The 24418-nt window shown below is 37.5% G+C and overlaps 1 protein-coding gene across 4 annotated transcripts; it reads right to left on the bottom strand.

The window, feature by feature from the left end:
* Positions 1 to 4731: 4731 nt before the first annotated feature.
* Positions 4732 to 24097, bottom strand: LOC106129034 (transcription factor Sp4). Of its 4 annotated transcripts, none has more exons than XM_060944336.1 (18): positions 23957 to 24097; positions 22300 to 22414; positions 21378 to 21589; positions 21055 to 21183; positions 20381 to 20455; positions 19650 to 19757; positions 17907 to 18017; positions 17001 to 17103; positions 15185 to 15406; positions 14078 to 14214; positions 13590 to 13676; positions 12368 to 12430; positions 11601 to 11705; positions 8939 to 9071; positions 8330 to 8519; positions 7680 to 7826; positions 6857 to 7016; positions 4732 to 6535 (listed from the first exon to the last, which is right to left on the bottom strand). In XM_060944336.1, the coding sequence occupies exons 1-18, from the start codon at positions 24017 to 24019 to the stop codon at positions 6386 to 6388; spliced, it is 2310 nt and encodes a 769-aa protein (XP_060800319.1). In that variant the 5' UTR covers positions 24020 to 24097; the 3' UTR covers positions 4732 to 6385. The 4 variants fall into 4 exon arrangements, with proteins under 4 accessions (XP_060800319.1, XP_060800323.1, XP_060800328.1 ...); XM_060944340.1 differs by lacking the exon at positions 23957 to 24097 and adding an exon at positions 23250 to 23272; XM_060944345.1 differs by lacking the exon at positions 11601 to 11705.
* Positions 24098 to 24418: the final 321 nt, after the last annotated feature.

Raw genomic sequence — 24418 nt, 5'->3', positions numbered from 1 at the left:
CACATCAACCGAGCCAATTATGAAAAGAGTTTCTCTCTCTCTGTCTCTCTCTTTGAGCATTTCCAGTTGCACCCTTTACCATACGAGTGCTCGTAGTGCTTCGGGTTCTGGAGTCCGCTTTTCTGCATTTGCCTTTCCACTTTGTCCAGTTTGCGGCATATTCAGTCTAACTATGGAAAGCTGCAGCTTTGGTGGTGGGAAATGAAATTAAAAAAATAACTCTATGAAAAATCCTTACATCGTGGCACAAACTAAGTATACCTAGTTAGGTACCTACCGTGCCGTGTAGTAAAATCTAATTATGCACCACTCATCATAAGTCATTTACTAGTTCTGCACAATTTCACCCTTTCATTTAATGACGGACTGACGAGACTTTACAATAATAATTAAGTGCTCGATGGGTGCACAATTAATGTGAAAATTAAATACTCAGTGATGACACACTTTTCGCAGTTGACCTCATCCTCGCCTTTTCTTTTTTTTTTTTTTCTTCCAGCACTCGCCAGTATTAAACTGCGTGGCTTCAAATTCCGAGTTTCTAAAAAGGCTGCTCGGACGGCCACTCTATTGTGCCATAAAATGTATCAATTTGTCTTTGGCATTCTGTATAATTCATTATAAGGTCCAGATTATAAATAACTAGCAATTAAGCTTTTATTGTTCTCTTTTCTAGGAAGATAATCCAAGGGAGAAGTACTCTTATAAATATGATTTCTCTGAACATGGAAAAGCTAAGTAGGTAGGTAAGAACATTGTTCTTGTTAATCCAATAACGGCCAAATTACCTCCATCACACCGGCAGTTTTGACTCGTGTGTTCTAAGTAATTTATTATGATGTCATTCGCGGTCAAAACAAGAACTGCTCTTTGGCTCATGAACATAATTGCTCTTATTTTATAATACAACTCGTTGTTGCTACAAACACTTACTTAGGAAGTAAGTACGCAGTCAAGATTTACAGGAATAGAATGATGATTAGGTAGATGCTATTAGGCAAAGCTCATTTCTTGGTAGAGTGCCTAAAACGATGTGAAAATATTTTTGTCTGTTCGAGCAGAGAAAATAAATGGCTAGCAAGGCGAAAAGATAAAAACAAAACATTATTTTATACTTTATTCGAAGATTGCATAAGGAGCATGCAGGAAGCCCCTTTCATTTCATGACATTACACGAAATCATTTACTCGTGCGAGTTAAAACCGCCGAAGTGTCGGAGGAAAATAGAAAAATGGAGCATTTTGTGGGCAGCGGTCGGCATCACGATTTCACGGGCACGGTAATCGTTGCTATTAAACGGAACGACACGGAAGATGCAGCCGTACATTAAAGTTACTACAGAATAATAGCTCCCTAAGTTTTCACAATACGTGCCATCCTATGTAAAGAGATAAAAAAATATTAACACAGCCCAAATCGTTGGGTCTAAAGACTTGAAATTTGGCATGTTAAATTAGTCTTCAAGTTACATATAAATAAAGGGAAGATACTAGGAAACTCTTAATACAGATTATAGGTAAACGAAGTACAAAAATTCTTTTATTTCGCATCCATGCAAACTACTGATAGTTCGCTGCAAAGCTAGGATAGGCCGTGAACAAATTTCCTTCGTGGAAAACAAAGGACATTCTCTTTGTTAGTAAAACTTCTCGCTGACGTGATCGAAACGTAAAGGCGATCAACTTCAATAAGATATAACGTGCTATCTTCTTTCACTCCCTCTCGTTCTTTTTGACTTCGATATAGTTTCAATGGAAAACACCACAGATTTTCTTCTTTTTTTGTTAAGCTTCGTCCTTCGACCAGGGAAAATTAAGATTCTGTCCACTTTGAACAGGCTAAAGTCAAAGACCATACTGCTTCGTCATTACTCCACAAGTTTTTAGTCACGTTTTGTCCTTTTTTACATTATGAAATATAATAATTTTTATGGTTTCAACTTTCAACTATCATTACTTTCTACACTGTTTTTCATTTGCGACGGCCGACGACCTCCGCGGTTTGCCGTACTTTTTGATTTGCCGCCTTTCTGAACGGATGCTCGAAATTTGAATGGGAATCTAAACGCTTTTTTGATGGAGGTAACGGAACGTCCGCGACAAAGACATTGTTCTGTTGATGCCATGTCGCAATAGAGCATAAAGTATTTGTTTATGGAGTAGTTTTCTTTAAAATTGTTTTGCTTTTAACTACGACTTTTTAGTACGTCAAGTCTGTATCTCGATACGTAGGATGCTCTTGATACATTGCTGAAATCTTACGTCCTGTGGTTCCCGGAACTTTGGGACTAAGACCGGAATAGGATCACTCTAAAGCTTTGCCATGGATGTCATATAAAAAGCCAATAAGGGACTAGACTAGACACGCACATATAATTACGTCTTTATCCCTGAACGGCTAGACAAAGCCAACAGTCTTGAAAAGACGGAAAGGCCACGTTCAGCTGTATTGCTTAATGATTATATTCTAAATGTTGCTGCTAGCCCATCGCCTGATAAGAGAATCCCCAGTTTGTAAGCATTTCCCTAAAATGACTTTTAAGTACAATCTGCACATGAAAGAGAAGCAACTGACTTTTAGGTATTTTTTCTTTCCAACTAGACCAGCATGGAAGCATTAACAATAAAAAAACAAATGAGAAAAAAAGATAAATAACAAAAACTGAAGCGTATTTATCCAACCATAAACAAAATTAAGTGAGTAATTTACTCTATCATCCATCACATTCATATTTTATGTAAATTGCCAACAGTTCACCGTTGATTCTAAGAACGAGAAAATGCAAATTCACCTTTTCAGACGCATCTCATGCAGTTTCTAGTTTTACAAGTTGCCTAGTGCCTAGGTATCTCGCACTATCTCGGAGAAAAACGCACATTTTCTGAGCAATGAATGCTTGAAGCGGAAAGATAAGACAGCGGTGCAAAATAACGAGTCTATAGAAATATATCTAATATAATGTATCACCGTGTTAATGATACATCATAAGTACTTCCCATCTCTTTTCTATGGATGTCGTGGGGGTAAGAAAGGAATATGCACTTTCATTTCACCTAACTACTGCATTAATAATGATCCAAGCTGGGTTCGGCTGTTTTGTTAACACTTTGTCGTCAGGTAGGTCGAAAGAGAGTCGCTTCGTCTAGACATTTTAGATCATGCCATAGGCAGACGTCCACGCTACGGTATCAGATTGCCGTCGGTCAAACTACCATTAAGCCATGCCTGTTTGATTAAAAAAAATCTTCCACAACCCCTATTGACAGGGTAATGCTCAAAATTCTTTTTTTATGTTGCGTTATTGCAGTAACTAGGGGTGAAATCTCCAAATAGTAGTGTTGACTTGGCTCTATTCCAAAGCGCTATACTTTCAGTGATACATGCATATCGTATTTAATTTGTGACAACAACAACGGTATACAAAACAGTATCGCGATGGCGGGCGAAGCGTACAGATTGTTAACTGAATAGCCGGCAATTATATGGGGCTAGTTACAAGTTACGACGGTGTAACACTAATTGAGCACGCTTTCGGTACTTATTCTAAACTAAGAAAACATATTAAAAACTAGGGGAATTTACGAAAAACCTGTTTCTTTTGTAGGTTCGCGCGGGCGAAACTGCGGACTGTGGGTAGAAGCTAGGTTCCAAGTAGCAAACTAAGTTTATACATACATATGGTCTATATCCCTTGCGGGGTAGACAGAGCCAATAGTCTTAAAACACTGAATGACCACGTTAAACTATTTAGCTTAATGATAGTATTGAGATTCAAATAGTGACAGGTTGCTAACCTATCGCCTAAAATATCCCAAGTTTGTAAGCCTATCCCTTAGACGCCTTTTACGACATCCTTGGGAAAGAGATGAAGTGGTCCTATTATTTTCTGTATTGGTGCCGGGAACCACACGGCACTGAACGGCACTGCAAACTAGGATTATGGTGGCTAGTTAATCCTTTATTCCATCTAGACCTCACTACAAGGCTCCCCTAGTTTATAAACCTTTCCCTTGATTGACTTACAATTTCCCCTCAAAGTCAAACTGTACCTGAACAACTTTCTTTTTGTGAATTATAAAGATTTCCATTTACAGTGGAAATAGAACCAATGCAAATGCAAGAATAAAACACCTTGTGTTTATGAAAAATATTTTATTAACCATTTCAACGAATAAGATATGTACAGACTTACATTTACACTAAACTTACATGTAATATTTACAGTTAGGTATTAGACAAAGATTTTACTCTTGGACCCCACTAATGTTTCGATGTAGATATTTGTATGAATTAGTTCCATTTATCCAGGTGCATATAAAATTTTTATCTAGTTTCGTTACTATACTCAGTCGTAAATTACATAATATTCGAAATTAAAAGAAAAACCAATATGTAATCCAAAAAATAACCAATTTTTGTACGGATTCTGAGAACAGTACATTACTACTTTAATAAGTCACTTCGGCTTTTTAAAGCGGCGCAGAATAGCGCAAACAACCGCCGAATCAAACCGAACGAAAACTCAATAAAATAATGACCTTATTACCAACACATTAAAATCCAAAAACAAAACGTCTCCTGCTATCTCGTGCATAATAGCGGACAGTTCAGCTCGCGATTTCAAATGGCGCGCTCAGATATAATGATAGGCTCAATTATTTTCATGCATGAAATTATTCCACTTTGGTCACCTAGGTGATATCACCTGGGTGATGGTGAGTATGCAACAAATCTCCAGCCTAACTGCACTATTGCTTTGTAATAAAAAACGAGCTTCTCTTTTGACAATTATGTATAGCGTTGCCTATCGATTATGCATTCGATTTAGAGCTTTGCGTGTCCTGTCGATCTAATGTTTTTACTCAACTATCGATAGTGTCATATCGATCGGCAACACTTATTGTCTATTCCCTTAGTTTTGGAGACAACTCAAAACATAAATATGTACAATTTACAAAATTACAAGAAGAAAATAATTATTAACCTTAATACAACTTATGACAATTACTAATAAAGTTTTTAGTCCGAATATAGAACAAATTACAAATAATTTTAAACTTTCATAACAGTTTTTATCATTCAGTTTAAAATATTTAATTTGTGTGATCAAAAATTAAATAGAAACGGTAAATATGTAAACTTTTAGGTCAAGAAAGTTAAAGTATTCCGTTACAGATAAGACAGTATTTACATTAAGTGCATTTTTACATAATTTAGATCACAGATCAAGACACTTTTTCACTTTTTATAATTTGTTAATAACATAATTTTTAGACGATCTAGGCTTACACTTCAATTTACTAGTGCCCATTAGGGTGTTCATTATAATGGGTGTAAATAAAAAGAGCAACCAAAATATACTGATGTAATAAAAATAACTTCATCATGAATCTAAATAATATGTCTGTGTTCTGATTGTTTGTTGTTGTTGATAGCTAGATCACGGTTTATGAGATACAGCCTGGTGACAGACAGATCGACAGACAGACAGATCGACAGACAGACAGGTGAGGCTTAGGTGCGGAACCGTAAAAAAGATACTTATACTAGCAACAATGTAAAAATATTGGACTTTATTAAATATACTGTGGCTTGCAAGCATAATAAAAGCTTAACAAAATACAAACTATTGCGGGTACAATAAGACGCATCTCTTCCTATGTCGTAGTAGGTGACTAAAGTACAAAAACTAAATAAATATGCTAAGCTGTACTTTGTACTCCAAAAATAATCCTGGCCATAAAGAGCATAAATGAACTTAATGTTTAAAAGAGGTAACAACCGCTTTTTACTTTTATCACTGTACATATTTTACACTTTCACCTTAAACACGGGCGTCCATTTTCTAATCTCATACAATTTTCTTCACTGCGACACGTCGTCGTAACAATTTTAAGTTATAAAAGTTGGTCACATCAAAATCCGAACGCACAATTATTGCATTTCCTTACAGCGATGCTCAAACAACCAATGTCTGGTATAATTTGCCTCTCTTCCTTGAGTTCTTGGTCAAGTGGAGTTAAGCAGCAACATGTATACAGCGTATTAAGTCTGTGTGTAATTCCGATGAGCCCAATCTTGCGAGCGAGTTCTTGGTCGAGCGAAGGCAAGCGCAAACATGTACAAAACAAATTATAGGACTGTACTCCTATGTAATTCCGTTGAGCGCCATCTATCGACTTAGTGCAACGACTATTGGTTGCAGAGTCCTTATTCAAGTGAAGGCAAGGCATCTATAAAGTTAGTGCAGCAAACTAAGTCCTTGGTCGAGTGGAACCAAGCGCATACATTATAATGCAAACACAACGCATTATAGGGCTGTACGTAATTCCGTAGAGCGCCATCTACCGAGTTATTACAGCGACTGTTGGTCGCTGTCCTGGTCCTAGCTGTCCACATGCTCGGGCTCCATCTTGACGCCGGGCCTCATGACGACCATCTTGTCTTCCTCGCCGCCCGTATGAATCGTTTCGATAGTTAATGTCATTTTCTCATCGCAACTATCGTCGCCGGAATCAGAGTACATTTGATGAGTCTGGGGGACAAAAAAAATTGAGTAATATGAAAGTGTTTAACCTAATATTAAATACTATTTTTATTTATACAAAATTGATCAGTTTGCTTTATTTATAGCTTTTGCCCGCGACATTGTCCGCGTGGTTTCATTTTTCGCAATAAAAAGTAACCTTATTTCTTCCTCAGAATCATCTCTGTAACTTAAAACCTAAGAAGCCTGCAGTAGCCCGACCCTTAACCATTCAAAAAACAACAGCCAGCCCTATGATCACATTAGTAATTAAATCTCAGTCAAACAGTCAGATAAATATATAGGCCAGTAAATAATATTTATACTCACAGTAACATCTCTATTCGCAAGTCTGTTTTTAGCGTGTATCCGAACATGCTTGGCCAGATGGTCGGACCGCATAAATCTCTTGCTACACTCGGGACATTCGAATCTCTTCTCGCCGGTGTGTGTTCGTCTGTGTCGTTGCAACTCGTCAGAACGTGTAAACCTAAAATGGAATTTTATGAACAATAATCGTGACATCACAATATTATAAATTCGAATGGGAGGCTTTCACAGCTTAAATGCTAGATGGGGATATATATATATATGTAGATTTATCAACCATTCATTAATATCAATGTCATAAAATCATAAACTACTGAGCCAATAAAGATGAAATTTGGTAGAAATATTGTAAATAGGAAACGTCTGCTAGAAACGGATTTAGGGAAATTCCTGCGGGAACAGGATTTTTCATCTTACGCCGCGGACATTATATATTTTATATATTTTCTTATAAAAAACTAAAGGTAAAAATTTGGCAGTTTGGTCTAAAGATTCGAATGGTATAGCCATAGGACTTAAAGGCCTATATAATTCTCTACCATTCTACCATGCCATAAGCCTTTAAATCCTATGGCTATATAATTCTCTACCATTAGAATTTATTATTCTAATTACTTGAATAATTTGGACTAAGTAATTTGCATGTGAAATCAAATTATATTGTCAGTATGTAGGTACTTTTAACATTTGCACACTATCATGACGGTAAAACATGTTAGAACACTATTTTAATTTTGACATCTTAAATTCATTTATATGTTATTTACACATGTTTTATCTTAGCTTATTTTGTTTTATCTAATTTACTACATAAAAATCTCACCTCTTGCCGCAGAAGAGCCAATTGCACAAGAAAGGTCTTTCGCCAGAGTGCCAGCGGAGATGTGCCCTCAAGTGAGATGTCTTCCCATAGACTTTGTTGCAGCCTGGAATGTGGCACAGATGCTGCTTCTTCCGGTCGACCAACCTACTGAATTTTTTTTAAGAAAATCGGCATTTATAAATCTTGAATATTACCAAGAGATTATGGCAGGAACTACTAGGTTTGATTCTTGAGGCAGTGTTGGCACAATTTTTAATATTATAATACTATGTTGTGTTGTGAAACACAAATCAAGGAGTGATTCATCAGATGAAAAGCCGCGATCTTTGTCTCCAAATTTTCTGAGCAATTGAGTTGTTTGAGCCTTGTGTTGAAAAATTTATTGAATTTGTAAACAAGAGGGTATCTGGTGGGAAAATTATTTACTAATAAGTCAAGAAATTTTAATTTACATTCATACAGATGGGTGCTAATTCATTTCATACTATAAGGCCGCGTTTCAACCTGCAAAAAAACTTCCGCGAGAAATATCCGACAGCTTGCAATTGTAAACCCCATTCAAAGATAAAATAATAATGTGTATTCTCTCTAGCCAGCCGCTGTCAGCTAGATTGAAACGCGGCCTAATACTTGTGTCAGTGATGGCTCACTTCTCGCCCTGGTCGCAGTTGGGGCACGTGCAGGCGACCCGCTTCATGAGCCGCTTGCCCGGGCTGGCGGCGCGCTTGGCCTCGCACTCGCCGCCCGAGTTGTTCTCGCCGGGGCTGCCCGTGCTGCTGGCGCCCATCGCCACCACGTGCCACTTGCCCGGCTCGTGCGGGTCCTGCTGGATCTGCTGGCCTGCCCGGGTGTAGGTAAACCATCATATTCCACTCATTTTTATAAACAACACTTTCTTATCTGGAGGGATAGGCAAAAATAAAGGTATCTCTCTATTTTTCACAAATCCTACATATTGCTTGTCTTACTTCATCTACACCTAATAAATGATTATTATTTTATTTTGTTTAAATTATTATTATTTTACATTTGGATGACCAACAGCAAATGTTAAATCATTAGCTTATAAAATAAACATTTAAGAGGATATTACAGATCTTCATTAATAAAAAATATAATTGTAACAGGTATCCATCTTCACACAAACTCATCAAAGAGACTAAATCTAATCTTGCACAAGAAAGTACACAATTTTATCAAAATACAATAGTAAGATAGGATCATGATTTTCAAACAACTATTTCCACTTATACACCTACCTATAACAGGCTGCGCGGTCTGTTGGGCTTGAGGTTGATGCGCTGCTATTTGTGCAAGTTGGACACCGGGCAGTCCTAGTGCTGGGACCAGTTGAACTGCACCACCCACTCCGCCTACACCCAGTGTTGGCACCTGTAACACAACTACTGGTTACTAAAAGAATAAAGACCCTAGGGCTTAAATTCAACTTGGGGTCATGCGTGTAAACAAAACACCAATAGTGTGACAATATGCTGTTGATCAACCTAGTGGAATAGCCTTACACCACCCCACTAGTGTGGTGATCAAAGCAAATATGATGTTTTCTTATTAAAAGTATATTGGAAATTATATAGCAACTAAACCTGGTAAAATGCTTCTTCTTTGGAGAGCATTTTAAAGGAATATAATCAAAGAGAAATTTTATATTAGTATATTTCACTTATTAGCCCGAGCAAACTTTCCCATCGTCATGTTTCATTTTATAACAATATATGCAATAAAAGTTACAATAAAATTTATTTGTAATTATAATAAAAAGTACCTGTTCCCTTAACTTTTTCAGGTTTTTTAATCTTTACATGATGTAGCAATTTGTATGTAGTGATACCAAAATTATTGCATGTCTGAAGAGGTAAATGTAATGAACTATTGTAAGCACAGTTTGTGCAATAAAACACTGTGTTTTGAAATCATATTAAAATCTGAATATGACAACCCCAAAAGGAATTATTTGATTTCTTTAAAAAAAATAGTCCACTTGTCTTATGTCAATAATAATTATTAATTATAATAGTTAAATGTGGTAAGTAAACAGATTCATGTACAGTTGTACTTTACAAAAAAAAACTGTTACTACACTGAAATAAACTGCTCTAAAATCCATATGTGGAAATATGTAGTCCCTGCCTACCCCTCCGGGAAAAAAGCGTAATTTATGTTTGTATACATACATTAATGTATATGAACGAAGCCTCCTTAGGCTTAATTTATACTTGTTTGTTGCTTATCTTACCGTGCGTTGCGTTAGTAAACTTTCTACCAATTAAAACGATGAAGTATAATGGATATAATTATGGCTTATTAGAATGTTTAATCAGAATAAACTCCACCAAATATTATTTACTATTATTGAATAATAAAAATATCCTTTTGCTAAAGAAAACTAGAACGTACACATAGAATTCATATATCAACAAAAATGTTATATTGAGATAAGATGAATATCTAAACATACGATTATTTTCACACCTTTACAAACACCGAAAAGAAAAGAAACAAAAAATAAAAAGCAATAGGTAATGACGATGTAGGATTTTTTGTTTTGAAGGTTATAATTATGACAATGGCAGCAAAATGCACAGTATCTGTCATTATTTGGAAGCGTCAACGTCACCAGTGTTGCCAGCCTCATTGTAGGGTAAAACTGCGAAACTAGGAAAACTGTAGGATAAGATCCATTTGTAGTCATTATCCGAATGACCTTTTTTGTCGCCTATTTTATAATATTTTTTTTGGTGAACGAAATTTTTTACAATAACTGCACAGTAAAGAAAATCTGAAGTAACTGTGAACAAATCGACATTGAAAAAAAATAATGGTATAAGTTATTAGTTTCCGCGGTTATAACATAAAACCGTTAAAATTGAGTCTACACTAAGCGGGACTACCCAAGCGATCAGTTTATCCATGCGGAAACGCAAGGGGATCTAAAGCCCGTCCACTCGAGTCTGTATTTTTTAACGATCATTTCTAAGTCATGAAATCAAATATCCAAAGTAGTGGACTAAAATCTATGGCTGTGAATGCATACTAAGCCATTCCTCGAGACTTCTTGAAAAGCTGTGCTCATGATTTGCTTGATTGCATACACTGAATGAGAACTACCTAGAGACTACAGGCACTCTATGATGTGACATGACCTGGAGGCTCACGATCAGCTATTGCTATCCAGTCTTTTGTGCTGTCAAGTTCCATAGATTGCATGAAATCGGACCACTGCCGCTGATGGTCCATAGTTTGTCCATTTCCAGATATTATGACCGGCGAAGAGGCGATGCTCATGTTCCGCCGCAACAGCGCTTGTAAAATGTTTGACAAAAATGCCGGATACCTACCCCTCTCACCATAGAAACATTAGTTGGAAAGATTATTGGTTTCATGTTATCGGCAGCGCTCGACTAATAAACGTCATGTTATATTCAGTTCAACTAGCATAATACCTTCATTCATTCTTCCCGGTCTAATACCTGTCTGAACGACATTAGCAGGCCTCAGTTGCGACATGACTGTGACCGGTGAGGCTGTGCTCATGATATGCTGCGCCTCCACCGCCATTGGAGCGGACACAGCCTTCAGATCCAAGCGGCATTGACAAAACGTAATCATTCTGGATTGTTAATACTACTTATTTATTCCACCATCATAGCAGCTCGTGTCATCAAACTGAAGTGGCAATGGCAGGCAACATTTCTCAAACAGCTAATGGCCGATGGAGAACAAAAAGTTCCCGAGTAGAGACTACGTACCGGTAAGCGTAGTGTAGTACCGGCCCTCGCGAGATGAACCGATGAGCTGGTGAAGTCCACAGAGAAACATTGATTGCAGGTTGCTTCCGATACAACGAGGTGGAAATCATTGGCAGAGGCCTACGTTCCGCAGTGGATATGATGATAATTCTACCTGAACAACATTAGCAGGCCTCGGCTGCGACATGACTGTGACCGGTGAGGCGGTGCTCATGATCTGCTGCGGCTGAACCTCCGCCGTCATGGGAGCGGACACAGCCTTCAGATCCAAGCGGCATTGACAGAACGCAATCATTAGAGATTTAGAAAATACTACTTGGCTTAAGAAACATCTGAGTATGTGTTAATCTATACACCAACTTAGTATACCTTGACCTCTCAGGAAGCAGGGTATAACAATAACTTTAATAGAAATTATTGTATTTTACAAACTCTCATGTGGGTCGTTATCACTTTTAAATTGTTGTCAGATAGCGCTTTTATTGGTATGAAATGAAACAGTTTCCTTTGCCAAATAGTATTATAGCTAGGGTTAAATTCATAATTCATTCAATCATATGCATGAGATAACAATAAGATTTCCACACAAAATAGATCTTATATCTTGATATGAAATAATAACTTAAATCTGAAAAAAAATGCCTTACAGAAATACAACCGCTACCTTAATAAAAACGTAAATAAAAAAAATTGGTTTATAAACAAAGGAATACAGCTTTATATGCAATAAAATCAAGCACTCGCGTCACATAAAAAATAAATAAAAATATGAATAACACAAAAATATAACAAAAGCTACAATATAGTGCAAATGTTATAAAAATAATCCGTTTCATAGTTAAAAAAAGTATCATAATATTAATTAGTTATACCTATATTAATACATATTTCTGGTCAAGCTTAAAACAAAAATTAATGTACCTGTAACGTGATGGTGGCAGGTGTGTTGGCTCCACTGGCTGCTGCCTGCGCGCCGCCGTTTTGCTGCGCCAAACCAACCCAGCAATGTATTTACAGCATTAAGAGGTTATTTCATGTAGTAAATAAGCTATATTATATATTGAATTTGCGATATTTTATGTTCAAACTTTCAACACTGTACGAAACAATGTTTGCACGAAAAAATATGCTCAACATAGTCTAAAAGATAGGATTATGTATTATTATTTTTTAAATCAATAAATATGTATAGCTAAAGACAGAAATCAGAAACGATATTATTAAATATAAGATTAAATTTTTATTTTAAGATAGAATGTTAGGAGATTGTATGTAACCAAACATGCTTTGTTATTTTAGAATAAAGAAAAATATATATGTGGGATTGAAAGTAAAACAGTGCGGAATTATATCGTAAACTTCTTATTTTAGGTATTAGACTCTTTAAAAACACATCATGTCTTATATCGTACTACAGACTCCCTATTCTATCTCTTAATGTTGCCAGTGTAAAAATAAGTAAGAGGTCAGCTAACAAAAAGGATTTCAATAAAAGCAAAAAACAAAACTTCTCCCACATATATTTTATCGTAAAACTGCTTTTTAATTCATTTGCACTTCTGGTTACAGAAAGCTAAAGTTAAACTAAGCGTGTGAATAGAAAATTACGAAGGTAGCACAATTTTAAGACGAGATTTCACCTTTCAGTACGAACGACTTCATTTTCATTTAGAGCGTTTCTTTCAAGGCGGTGGTGGGGTGATTTAGACTTAAGTTTAATCATTCCACGCTAATGATGATAATGTCACATCATGTCTTATATCGTACTACAGACTCCCTATTCTATCTCTTAATGTTGCCAGTGTAAAAATAAGTAAGAGGTCAGCTAACAAAAAGGATATCAATAAAAGCAAAAAACAAAACTTCTCCCACATATATTTTATCGTAAAACTGCTTTTTAATTCATTTGCACTTCTGGTTACAGAAAGCTAAAGTTAAACTAAGCATGTGAATAGAAAATTACGAAGGTAGCACAATTTTAAGACGAGATTTCACCTTTCCGTACGAACAACTACATTTTCATTTAGAGCGTTTCTTTCAAGGCGGTGGGGTGATTTAGACTTAACGTTAATCTTTCCACGCTAATGATGAAAATGTACCTACGTATGTACGTAATAACGGACTAAAGCTAATCTTTAATTACCTGCACGTTGGCCAGCGAAGCTATTTGTATCTGTTGTATTTGTCCGGACGGCGTCAACACGTTGGCCACTTGGGGCTGCGTTTGCATCTGAAATCAATGTTGTTTGTTACTACGGAACGAGAGATGTCAACTACTTGTTTATATCTCAGGCAGTTTTTTGTTTATTGGTGTGATTTTTTCATTATGTTAGATGCTGTGAAACTGTATCAATAAAAATATACCAAAACAAACATTACGCCACTGTATCCTGCAGTGTGGGTTCCGGCACCAATAAAAAAAGAATAGGACCACTTCGTCTCTTTCCCATGGATGTCGTAAAAGGCGACTAAGGGATAGGCTCATAAACTTGGAATTCTTTTTCAGCCAATGGACTAGCAACATGTCATTACGCCAAACAGCTAATCGTGCTATTGGTCTTTCCAAAACTGTTGTCTCTGTCTGCCCCGCAAGGGATATAGACATGATCACATATTATATGTTTACCCTACCTGCTGCAACTGGGGTATGATCTGCAGATGCTGCGAGTGCATCGGCAGGTGTACAGTCTGGTACACGGTGTGCCCGTTGGCCACGCTCACGGGGACCTGCACGGGCACCATGCCGCCGCGAACCGCCACCCCTTGACCTGAGATACACTTTTAATCACTAAACCATAAGGGTCATAAGCTAATTTTTACTTTGGGTCTAGTTCAGGATGGGAGCTAGTTCAGGTATACCTAAAAAGCAACAAATATGGATCGAACTGCGCTTGGTAATTTATATTGAAATATTTATACTGGGTTAGTTTTAATACGCCGGCCATCTTTTAGAAATTATCGAGTTCCAAAAGATGGCTGACATCTGAAACCACATTGTTCTACCATTTTGGTGTGAGGTTGTCACTTTGTCACAAGTCACCCTGTATACGGTCTTGTCGTCAGCTAATATAGATAATAAAACTATGTATCTATACTACCTATATAGCTAAATAAATTCACTGAATGTTAACCATCTTCTTGTACTTACACATTATGTCTGTTTAGAAGACGGCACATTGTAATGTAATGATTTTTTTTTGTTTTTTTCGTAGAAACAAAATATGATGAAGCCAAGAGTAAAATAATGAGTTTTTACACCCGTAGCAACACTACGTGTTTACTGCTGATGCACTACCTACCTATATCAAATGAAAGTGTAAAATGAACCTATGATGATGTGTAATGAAGAAATTAAGACACCAAGCAAAGAAACAGTAAGTGCAAAGTAAACGTCAAGCTGGGATCACAAGGGGGTGGTGTTAGTGGAGAAACGCTTTTAAACTCGAAAATCGTAACGCCCTCTTTTGAAGTAGGTTTATTTTCAAAGTGACGAGTCGCAATTTAAACTGCCAAAATTTTAATGAAAATTAACTGTAAGAAAATTAAATGTAATAGACATTTGACATCAGTCACAGAAATGTTACTCGTAAACGTTTTATAGTTGTCTACTACTACTTACTTACTTACTTAAAATTCTATCACCGCGTCGTAATTCGAGTATCATCGATCGAATACAACCGCCTAATTCGAAAATGGAATTTAAAATGAGTCTCTCCACGCACACATCCGGGAACGAACCTTGTTCTGCGGGGCTGGCGGGCTTGTCCTTGGCGGCCTTGTCCGCGGCGGCGGCGGCCACGCTTGGCACGGACGCCACTCCGGGCACCGCCGTACTACACGGTATCTGAATCCCCGGTATGGTGATATTCGAGCCGGGTATCGTGATCATCTGATTCCCGGTCAAAGCGCTTAATGGTATCGTTAGGTTAGTGCCGGGGATCGTGACTGTCGCCTGTTGCTCTGTTAGGGGGGCGGGGGAGCGGAAAACACAGATTAGTATGACAGTAGTAGAAGCGAGACGCATGCGGTGGGTGATTCTATAGCAGGTTACCGTTATAGCGACAGTTATTAAGGCGATGATGGGTCTAGAACCATGTTTTAGTTAAGAAAAAGCATGTATAAGTACCTGACCAGTATTCAATTTCACAAAAAACAAATGACCAAACTCCTCAAAGGCTAAAATGAATGAACTTATGTATGCAAGACACCTACTCTATTTTATGCAAATATGTATATCTGGAATCTCGTTATGTCTTTAATAAAGAAAAATAGCAGCCTTCGTTGCATTAAAATAATCTACTTATTCCTGACGTTAGACCCTAACATCCTCACCTCTCTGGAGAGGAACCAACGCCCGCACGGCACGCGCGACGCCGTTATTATGGCGCGAAAAACTATCGCTGCCCCGTTTCTTGTAATAATAAAAAGCAAAACAGCGATAATTTTCGCGTGATAAAACGGCGTTGCGCATGCCATACTAAGGGGGCTGGGGTGTGCTTTTAACCCTGATCCTGGAATGGGCGAGTCATGGTTTTATACGAAACAATTCCTGTCTAACCTCAGAACCCATTGCAAGGGAATCTAGCTCATATTGGATCATGGTCAAATGCCTTATATGCAATTTTTCTCACGATGTTTTCCCCCACGGTAAAAGTATAGATTAGCACTCAAACTTATGTACTTAACTCAGAAAGACATTGGTATAACGCAGAGGTAGGGACTGACGCCAGGAAGAAGTAAAACGGCATTATCAATTCATCCATGAAAATTCATAAAAATGAATATGATGAATAATAATCAATCAATGAGTAACGTGTGTTTCTAAAACATTTAATCACTAGAATAGTATTTAAATTTAAATTGATCTAATTACGCATAATGAGTGCAATTTCACCGATAAATATCATAAAAGATTCTATCAGCTGTAAAACATGTACATTCTACTACAAATTACAAAATGCCGCTATAAAGTCATCTACATTACTTTCACTTGCACTATGCAAATGTATGAGTGAAAAGTGTAGGTAATGAATTTACGTGAAATCAACATGCAATTTAACCAAAGTAAACCCAAAGCTTTATAGTGAGTGATTGATATCATGAGAACTGGTAACTAAATAATAATATTGTTGCAATGATGTTTAAATAGCATTTGAATAATTTATCATGTATAATTTATGTTCTCTTTCGTCCACATTTCTGTAATAATTCTAAGTTGACGTTATCGTAGAAAATGCTGTAGTGCAGTTTGTTACCGCTTCTTTTCGCGCTGACGCTTTGGAGGCGGCAGTAAATTCAAAAGTAATTTATGTCGACGTCAACCAATGTTGTGAGACCAAAAGATATGACATTTTTTTTTTATACATATCTCACTTATTTTTGTCAGACGTAGGTTACAATAAAAAAATAAAAATAAGAATGACTTTACTTACAGACATTCGCTTGCAAAGAAACTTGACCTATCATTTTGTGTTTTTATGCAGAGGCGTATGTCACATCTTACGTCAATATGATGCGACTGTGCCTTATAGAAATGTCTAACTAACTAACTCACCAGTGGGCAGATGCATGACGTTCTGCAAGAAGCCCGCGGGCAGCACCGGCGTCCTCACCAGTTGGCCGTTGACCAGGCTCACTTGCCCCATGCCAGAGAAATTCTGTAAATTGAACGTATTTTTTTTAAATTGAACGTATTTTTTTTAAATTGAACATATTTTTTTTAAATTGAACGTATTTTTTTTTAATTGTGACGTCACGCCTCTGCGCCCTCTTCGCCGCAGGAGCCCTATACAATCGTCGCCTTCGAATTATCAGCGTTAGCCAAGTAGCTGGCTATCCTCCGGCGGCTACTTGCTTGATCTCGTGCCTACAGCTAAACCCACGAACTCTTTTAACTTTTTAAACTTGTCCAAATAAAGTGTCTTTATTCTATCAATTTTTTAAATATCTCACATTCGAGGTAATCTCCTACCTGACACGTTTTACTAAAACGCCACAAATTTTAATATCAATGGAATGGGACGAGAATGTTATAGTGGATGTGTGGATGAGACAATAAGTAAATCTCGTTTTCTTTATTTTTAAACGTCATAATGTTAAAGTACAGTGTTTTGGCACTTTAGAATAGGATCACCCCATCTCTTTGCCATGTATGTCGTAAAAAGCGACTGAGGAAGTTTTTAATAAGTTTGTAATTATTCTTGTAAGCGATGGGCTAGCAACCTGTCACTACGTAAATCTCAATTCTATCATCAAGCCAAACAGCTGAACGTGGCTTATCAGTCTTTCAAGACTGTTGGCAGTGTCTACCCCGCAAGAGATATAGACGTGATATACATATATACAGTATTATGTACATGTACATGTAGTATACAATATGATGTATAGTATATGACACTGTACGATATATATGTATGTATATCATAGTATATATGTATGTATGTATGTGTGTCGCAGCAACCTGCGCGTGCTGCGCGGGTATGAAGAGCGCGTCCTGGCCGTCCACGGTGACGGCCTGCATGGGCGCCACGCCGCCCACCACGCAGCCGCCGTACACGCCGCCGCCCGCGCCCTGCCGGGGGAACATCAACATCATCATCACCATCATCATCATCATCACCATCATCATCATGCCAGCCGTAGGAAGACCAATGCTGAACATATGCCTACCCCGATTCAAAATTTCATTCATTTCATCATTGAAGCCCTCAAGGATGAATAATTTTCCCCGTTTTTTTTTTCACATTTTCCATTATTTCTTAGCTCCTTATAGTTGCAGCGTGATGTTATATACCTAAACTAAAGCCTTCCTCGATAAATGGTCCATTCAACATGAAAAGAATTTTTTGATTCGAACCAGTAGTTCCTGAGATTAATGCGTTCAAACAAACAACAAACTTAGCTCTCTTCAGCTTTATAATAGTAGTATAGATTTATATATAGTATAACTATTCTGTTACAGAGTGACTCACCGATTGACTAACAGACAATACGTAGCCAATGAGTCTAAACTCTTAAATTTGAAATTTGACATATGATTTCCGCTTTCCGAAGGTACAAACGAATTCATTTTCAACATGTTGATCGTTCACCATGGAGAACTGATCTCGCCACGCCTTCACCACGAATCACCAAGTTTTAAGTGCCACCATAGCAGTATCAAAGGAGCTCTTAGTAATGAGAATCGTTTTAACTACAGCTTAGGTGTCACCTAACAACTAAGGTGAATTCTTAAATTTGCTGATTCGATTATTTATTAGCGGGTAATCCCTAACGGACGGTGACTTTCGCGTATCAAACTATTAATTTATTACAATAGAAAGTGATTTCAAGAAGTTTGTGTTAAATTAAAAGCCAACGAGACTTTAAAATATAGCGAGCTCAAGGACCAGAGAAAAATTGCAGACATGTTCCTTTTTACTATCGATGAGGGAACACCAATTTCAAAGGGACATCCCTTGTTTAAAAAAAGGTCATAAAAAGTTGTTGATAAAAACCATTGTATATTTTTTGTGTCACATCACACAACACAACACAATCGCTGACCATTATTTTATTATCGCTTTTTTTTTTCCTTCCATTTCTATTGCTCTTAGTTCATTGTTCCGTTCATCCGATCTGTATAAAAAATGGCATCTTTGCTAAGGTAGGATAATAAATGCGAGCCATAACAACATCCTAAAAACTGTAGCAGAGAAACCGGAAGCACCAAAAATGGGACACCTTATATGGGGGACCATGCCGATAGCAATATATGGCCAAACTAGAGGCCGCCCGCGACTTCGTCCGCATGGAAACCCTATCAATCCCGCGAGAACTCTGGGATAAAAAGTAGCCTATGTGTTATAAATATAATAAATTTCATGGTAATCGGTTCAGTAGTTTTTGCGTGAAAGAGTAACAAACATCCATACAAACTTTCGCCTTTATAATAGTAGTAGGATATGAAGCAGAAGACAATTGGCTCTGTCTAACCCGCACGGGAGACGTGACTATATGAATGAAGCAGAGTTTCAGTGGCACCCTGGTGCACAGTAGTCTTATATTAGTACCTTTTTAATTTTATTTTCACATACATATTTACTAATACTATCACTCAAATTTACCGTATTACTAACGAAAGAAATCATGATACATGAATAATAAATTAATCTAATTTGATATAACCTTGACCACGAAAATTTACAAAAGTTTACAACATTACCTGCAACAACTGCGGGTGTATTTGCAACAACTGTTGCGGTGAACTCTGGTAGCCGTCCGACACCACGCCGCCGCCCAGCAGCGACTGCAGTTGCTGCATTGATATCACCTGCAATATAAATAAATAAATAAATATAATACATATTATCAATTACAATAGTATATTATAGTTGATAATATAACAGTCTCTTTAAAATAATCTTTTTATTTACTCCTACAAGCTATCTTATAATTTAAAAAATAAAGGGAAAACATCGTGAGGAACACTCTAAGACACTACACTGCTTTTCAGGAAGGTGTGGATGCAACCGAACTTTAAGCCAAGTGGACAGATGACGGATATTCATTACTGAACATTAGATCTTTCTTTACTGATTGACAAAAAAGGACAGCAACCCATTTGTAGCCACCACTCTTAGGCAGGCGTTTTTACGGTCAACATACGTGTAATCACGTGTTTATCTCTAAAGGATTAGACAGAGCCAACAGTCTAAAGACTAAAAAGCCACGTTCAACTGCTTGGTTTTATGATGGAATTGACATTCAAAATATCGCTTAAAAGAAGAATCCCAAGTTAAGAGCATTGGTGGTCGAATCGGTAAGTTGGACAATTTAAAATGCGTGATGCGTAGAAGGGCAGGGGTTCTAATCCTAACGCGGCCATGTACCAATTACTATATTTTTAGTATGCACACCAGCTTCAAATTTCTACTGTTTTATGTAAAAACTCACCTGTGGTTGCACTTGTATCCCTCCATTAGGGACTGAATTAGCTGCATTTACTATTGCCGCTGATAACTCATTGCCCTGAAATAAACGAAAATATAAATAAACATCATATTCCAATTCACATATTCAATTATTTTTATTGCGCTTTACAGATTTTTGATTTTAACCTGGTCTTATTATTATGTTGAGCCGTTGTCACGGGGAACAAATCAGAGGGATTAATTTATAGCTAATAGACTTGAAAAGACTGAAATGCCATATTCAGCTAGTGCTGGTTCAGCAATGGAATTAAGATTCAGGTTGCTTGCCCATCGCCTAAAAGAAAAATTACAAATTTGTTAGCCTTTTAAAAGCATGGAGGCTTGGATTTGATGAATGCAATCCTGTTCCCTCAGAAACTGTTCCATGAACCTTAAACTCATACATACATATAGTCACATCTATATCCCTTGAAAAGTAGACAGAGCCAACAGCCAACAGTCTTGAAAAACGGAAAGGCCACGTTCAGCCATTTGGTTTAATGATAGAATTAAGTTTCAAATAGTGAGGTTGCTAGCCCATCTCCTAAATGAAAAATCCCAAGTTTATAAGCCTATTAGACATCCATGGGAAAGAGATAGAGTGATCGTATTCTTTTTTATATTTGTGCCGGAAACTTAAACAAGCTTTATACTTACAGAGAGTCCCTGTGCTCTCAACTGTTGAACAACCGCCGAGCTTATAACTCTAAGCTGCGGCTGCTGTTGTTGTTGTTGTTGTAAATACTGTTGTTGTATCGCTGCTATTGTTGCAGCGTCACCTTGCACCTGGAAATTCAATGTTTATATTGTAGACATTTTTACAAATAATAAATAGTTCCTAGGAAAATCAAATAGCTTTTGTAAGAAGAGAACCGCATCTGGCCAGGATTCAAACCTGGAACCTTCAGTGTCAAAATGGAGTCACAACCACTGTCCACAGAGGCTGCTTAAATTTAATAAACAAAAGAAATAATACTGACCTGTTGTTGTATAAGTTGTGCCTGTTGAACTTGTTGTTGTTGTGCCTGCTGCTGTGCTTGTTGTTGGGCTTGTTGTTGCGCTTGCTGTTGCGCTTGTTGTTGGGCTTGTTGTTGGGCTTGTTGTTGCGCTTGTTGCTGTGCTTGTTGTTGTGCCTGCTGCTGCGCTTGTTGTTGTGCCTGTTGTTGCTGTGCCGCCTGCTGTTGTTGTGGACCTGGAAATATAGACTATATACAGCCTAAAAGAACTAAGATTATACTTTGAAAGATTTTCATTGAATTTTATTTTGAATTTGAATTCTGCAAGCAAACTGAAAAATTACAGCGTAATTTGCTGGAATGTGGCCAGTTTAGAGATCTATGAAACCATCTTATACCCTGTATTCCTCTGGGCAATGGCGAATTAACATTAGGTTGAGTGAGCCATTGTCACTGTGGGCAAAATCAATTTATATGTTCTGAAGAGCTGTGATGTGGCTAAGAGCATATCTCTTTGTGAGAGGACAGCCTTATAAAGAACTTCAAAGGGCAAACCCTTTAAATTCCCTATAAGGCTGACATAGTCACACCAAGTTAGAGCTGCAAATTATTAAAATTTCGTGTGTGGTAGCTATTATATTATAGCTAGGTCTATGACACATTTATAGCTAGGTATGTGACAGCCTTAAAGCTCTAATCTGGCAACACTGCAGGTCTGTCATATTAGTCTTGGATGGTTGTATGATCGCTAGTTGTCGCACCTATTGCACTTAACCATTTAATTACACACATTTCATCCAGTCTGTCAGAATTATTCAGACCAAGATTGGATGAAGTCGGCAGCACTCTGCACAAGCCCTAGCAGACAGACCTTTACAATACCTACACCAACTCTATTGTATAATAAGAACATTTAAAAGTAACAATTGTGATAATTGGTACATACTGAAGTGTTGTTCCTGTGGCTCATCTTTAGTTTGTTCGGGCCCCATATTGGCAGCACCGAGCCTACTACAGGTTGCAGCCAGTAATGCCAGGGGCGACTGGCTGCCGCTGCCCTCCTGAAATTGTAAAATTATAAAGTGTACATTTGACCTGACTCAGGCATAAGTGTACCCATTAAGAGGTAGCAGAATTTATTGTGGCCATGTAACATTAACTGGATACACTCAACCTTACCTAAGGTAGGCAACAACTTATAAACTGTTTTTAGATCAGTACGCTTTTCAGAGAGGGTACACATTATTTCATATATGATCTAAAAGTACAGAATTCATTTGTAGACGATTGTATTACCTACTTAGAAAAGCTTTTGGCCGAACTGGTTTTTTCTTTTTAACAATTAGTGCTAAAAACTCGTTCTTTTTTCAAATAGTGTGTGCCATCAGCTTGTCTTCTCACGCAGATTGTCAAAATTAATCAGGGGAAATCAACTTGTCACTATTTGAATCTCAGTTCCATCATTGAGCCATGTAGCTGAACGTGGTCTTTCAGACTTTTTGAGACTGTAGACTCTGTCTGCCCCTGAGGTCTACCCCCTTAGAATTCATAATAATCCTAAAGATATTGGAAAATAAACTATTCAGTAGAACCTCAACAGAATCATTCAAGTACAACAAAGAAACTGTTGTAACTAATTTTTGGTTAAATGTAAACAGGTATTTAAATGTTAACATAATTGCAGTCCAAAAGCTGTTAAACACAAATGTTTTTAATAATTACAAAACGAAAAAATATTTTAGAAAGTCAACGTCATTCATGCAATTTCAAATACCGTACGTAGGTATGGTGCAAAGAGTAAATTAATATATACGGGTATGGTGTGTTTTTGATGAATGATTTTGTTTGACCCATAGAGACAATGCATTGACCACTTTTAACCCTGCAACGTCTTACCATTTTATTGCTGTGTCCGTTTTTAATAATATTTTTTTTATATTTTGAACGCTTTGGTTTTGATGTTATTTAGTCTAAGTGAAATTCGAAAGTTGGGAACAGTTTCTTCATTAAAATACAACATAGTAGTTGGGAGTCGACACGCCTTTTCCTAACAAGTGCCGGGAGTCGTCGCACGCAAGGTCGCCGCCGCCCTTTGATCCACCCACCTCAAATCGCGTGACTGTGATTTTGATGCAGTTGCTAACTAGGCTATCTCAAACATATCGAACACGCTAATTACAGGTATGCATGTACTATCGTTTACGTGCTCTGTTTAACTGGTTTGATAATTAAGGAACTTACGAACTCAAATTGAACTAAAATCGTGTACCTGATGCATTGCTAGAATTACTGACGAGTTAATAAAATGGCGACCATCCAGTAAACATCATCAACTAAAATCATACATTCGAATGTAATTTCGTAAAAACCAACTTGTGTGAGTTTTTATACAACAATTGTCACAATATAGTTGGAGGATGATGATGCTATTTCGGCAAGGGAGTTGCTTGCAACACGGTCACAACCTCCCGCGTGTGGCCTGGCGGGCCCCACACGGCCGGGCTGTACTCGCCCCGCCCTCCCCCTGCGCCGACCGACACAAGACCGCTGCCCGCTAGCGTCCAATCTGTTACACAATAACACTGCATCCTCAGCACTTTTACCTTAATAGTCTTGTCTTCGTCAATATATTCCACCTCCACTTTTGTAAATTCAGAAGACATCATCTGCTTTATACTTAGAAACTATTATTTTCCTTTGTCTTTTCAAAGAACGCACCATTCTCACGACCGTCCGCCAAACTGCGGCGAGCATACTGGTCTCGAACTAAAACGAAGTTAGTCGGCAAAGTTCGGAGATCCGCCTCCTATCGCGGTCGGTTTTGCAATGATTTTATATAATTTAATGATAAATAATAACTTCAATATTTATTTGCAACAGCATAATGAAGTATCTTGCATTATTTATGATCCGGTTCACAAACAGGATAATGTAAATATGATATTAATACTCTAAAAAACTTACTTCTTTTGAGTTATTCGTGGTTATCTCCATCTCGCTCTACATGAGACAGATCTTGATTATTGGTAGGCAGCAGCTGCGCCTCTCTCCTCCTCCCCGTCGCG

The sequence above is a fragment of the Amyelois transitella genome, chromosome 2 (assembly GCF_032362555.1).
Source record: "Amyelois transitella isolate CPQ chromosome 2, ilAmyTran1.1, whole genome shotgun sequence".
NCBI lineage: Eukaryota > Metazoa > Arthropoda > Insecta > Lepidoptera > Pyralidae > Amyelois > Amyelois transitella.
The sequence above is the reverse complement of the archived record's forward strand: the minus strand, read 5'-3'. Positions and strand labels throughout refer to the sequence as shown.

Excerpts from the sequence above, each read along its gene's own strand:
- LOC106129034 (XM_060944336.1), bottom strand. The coding sequence starts at position 24,019 with ATGATGTCTTCTGAATTTACAAAAGTGGAGGTGGAATATATTGACGAA. Across the intron at positions 12,431-13,589 it reads CTTCGCTGGCCAACGTGCAG|CAAAACGGCGGCGCGCAGGC; the intron begins GTAATTAAAGAT and ends GGTTTGGCGCAG. Across the intron at positions 11,706-12,367 it reads CTGCCACCATCACGTTACAG|GCTGTGTCCGCTCCCATGAC; the intron begins GTACATTAATTT and ends TTGGATCTGAAG.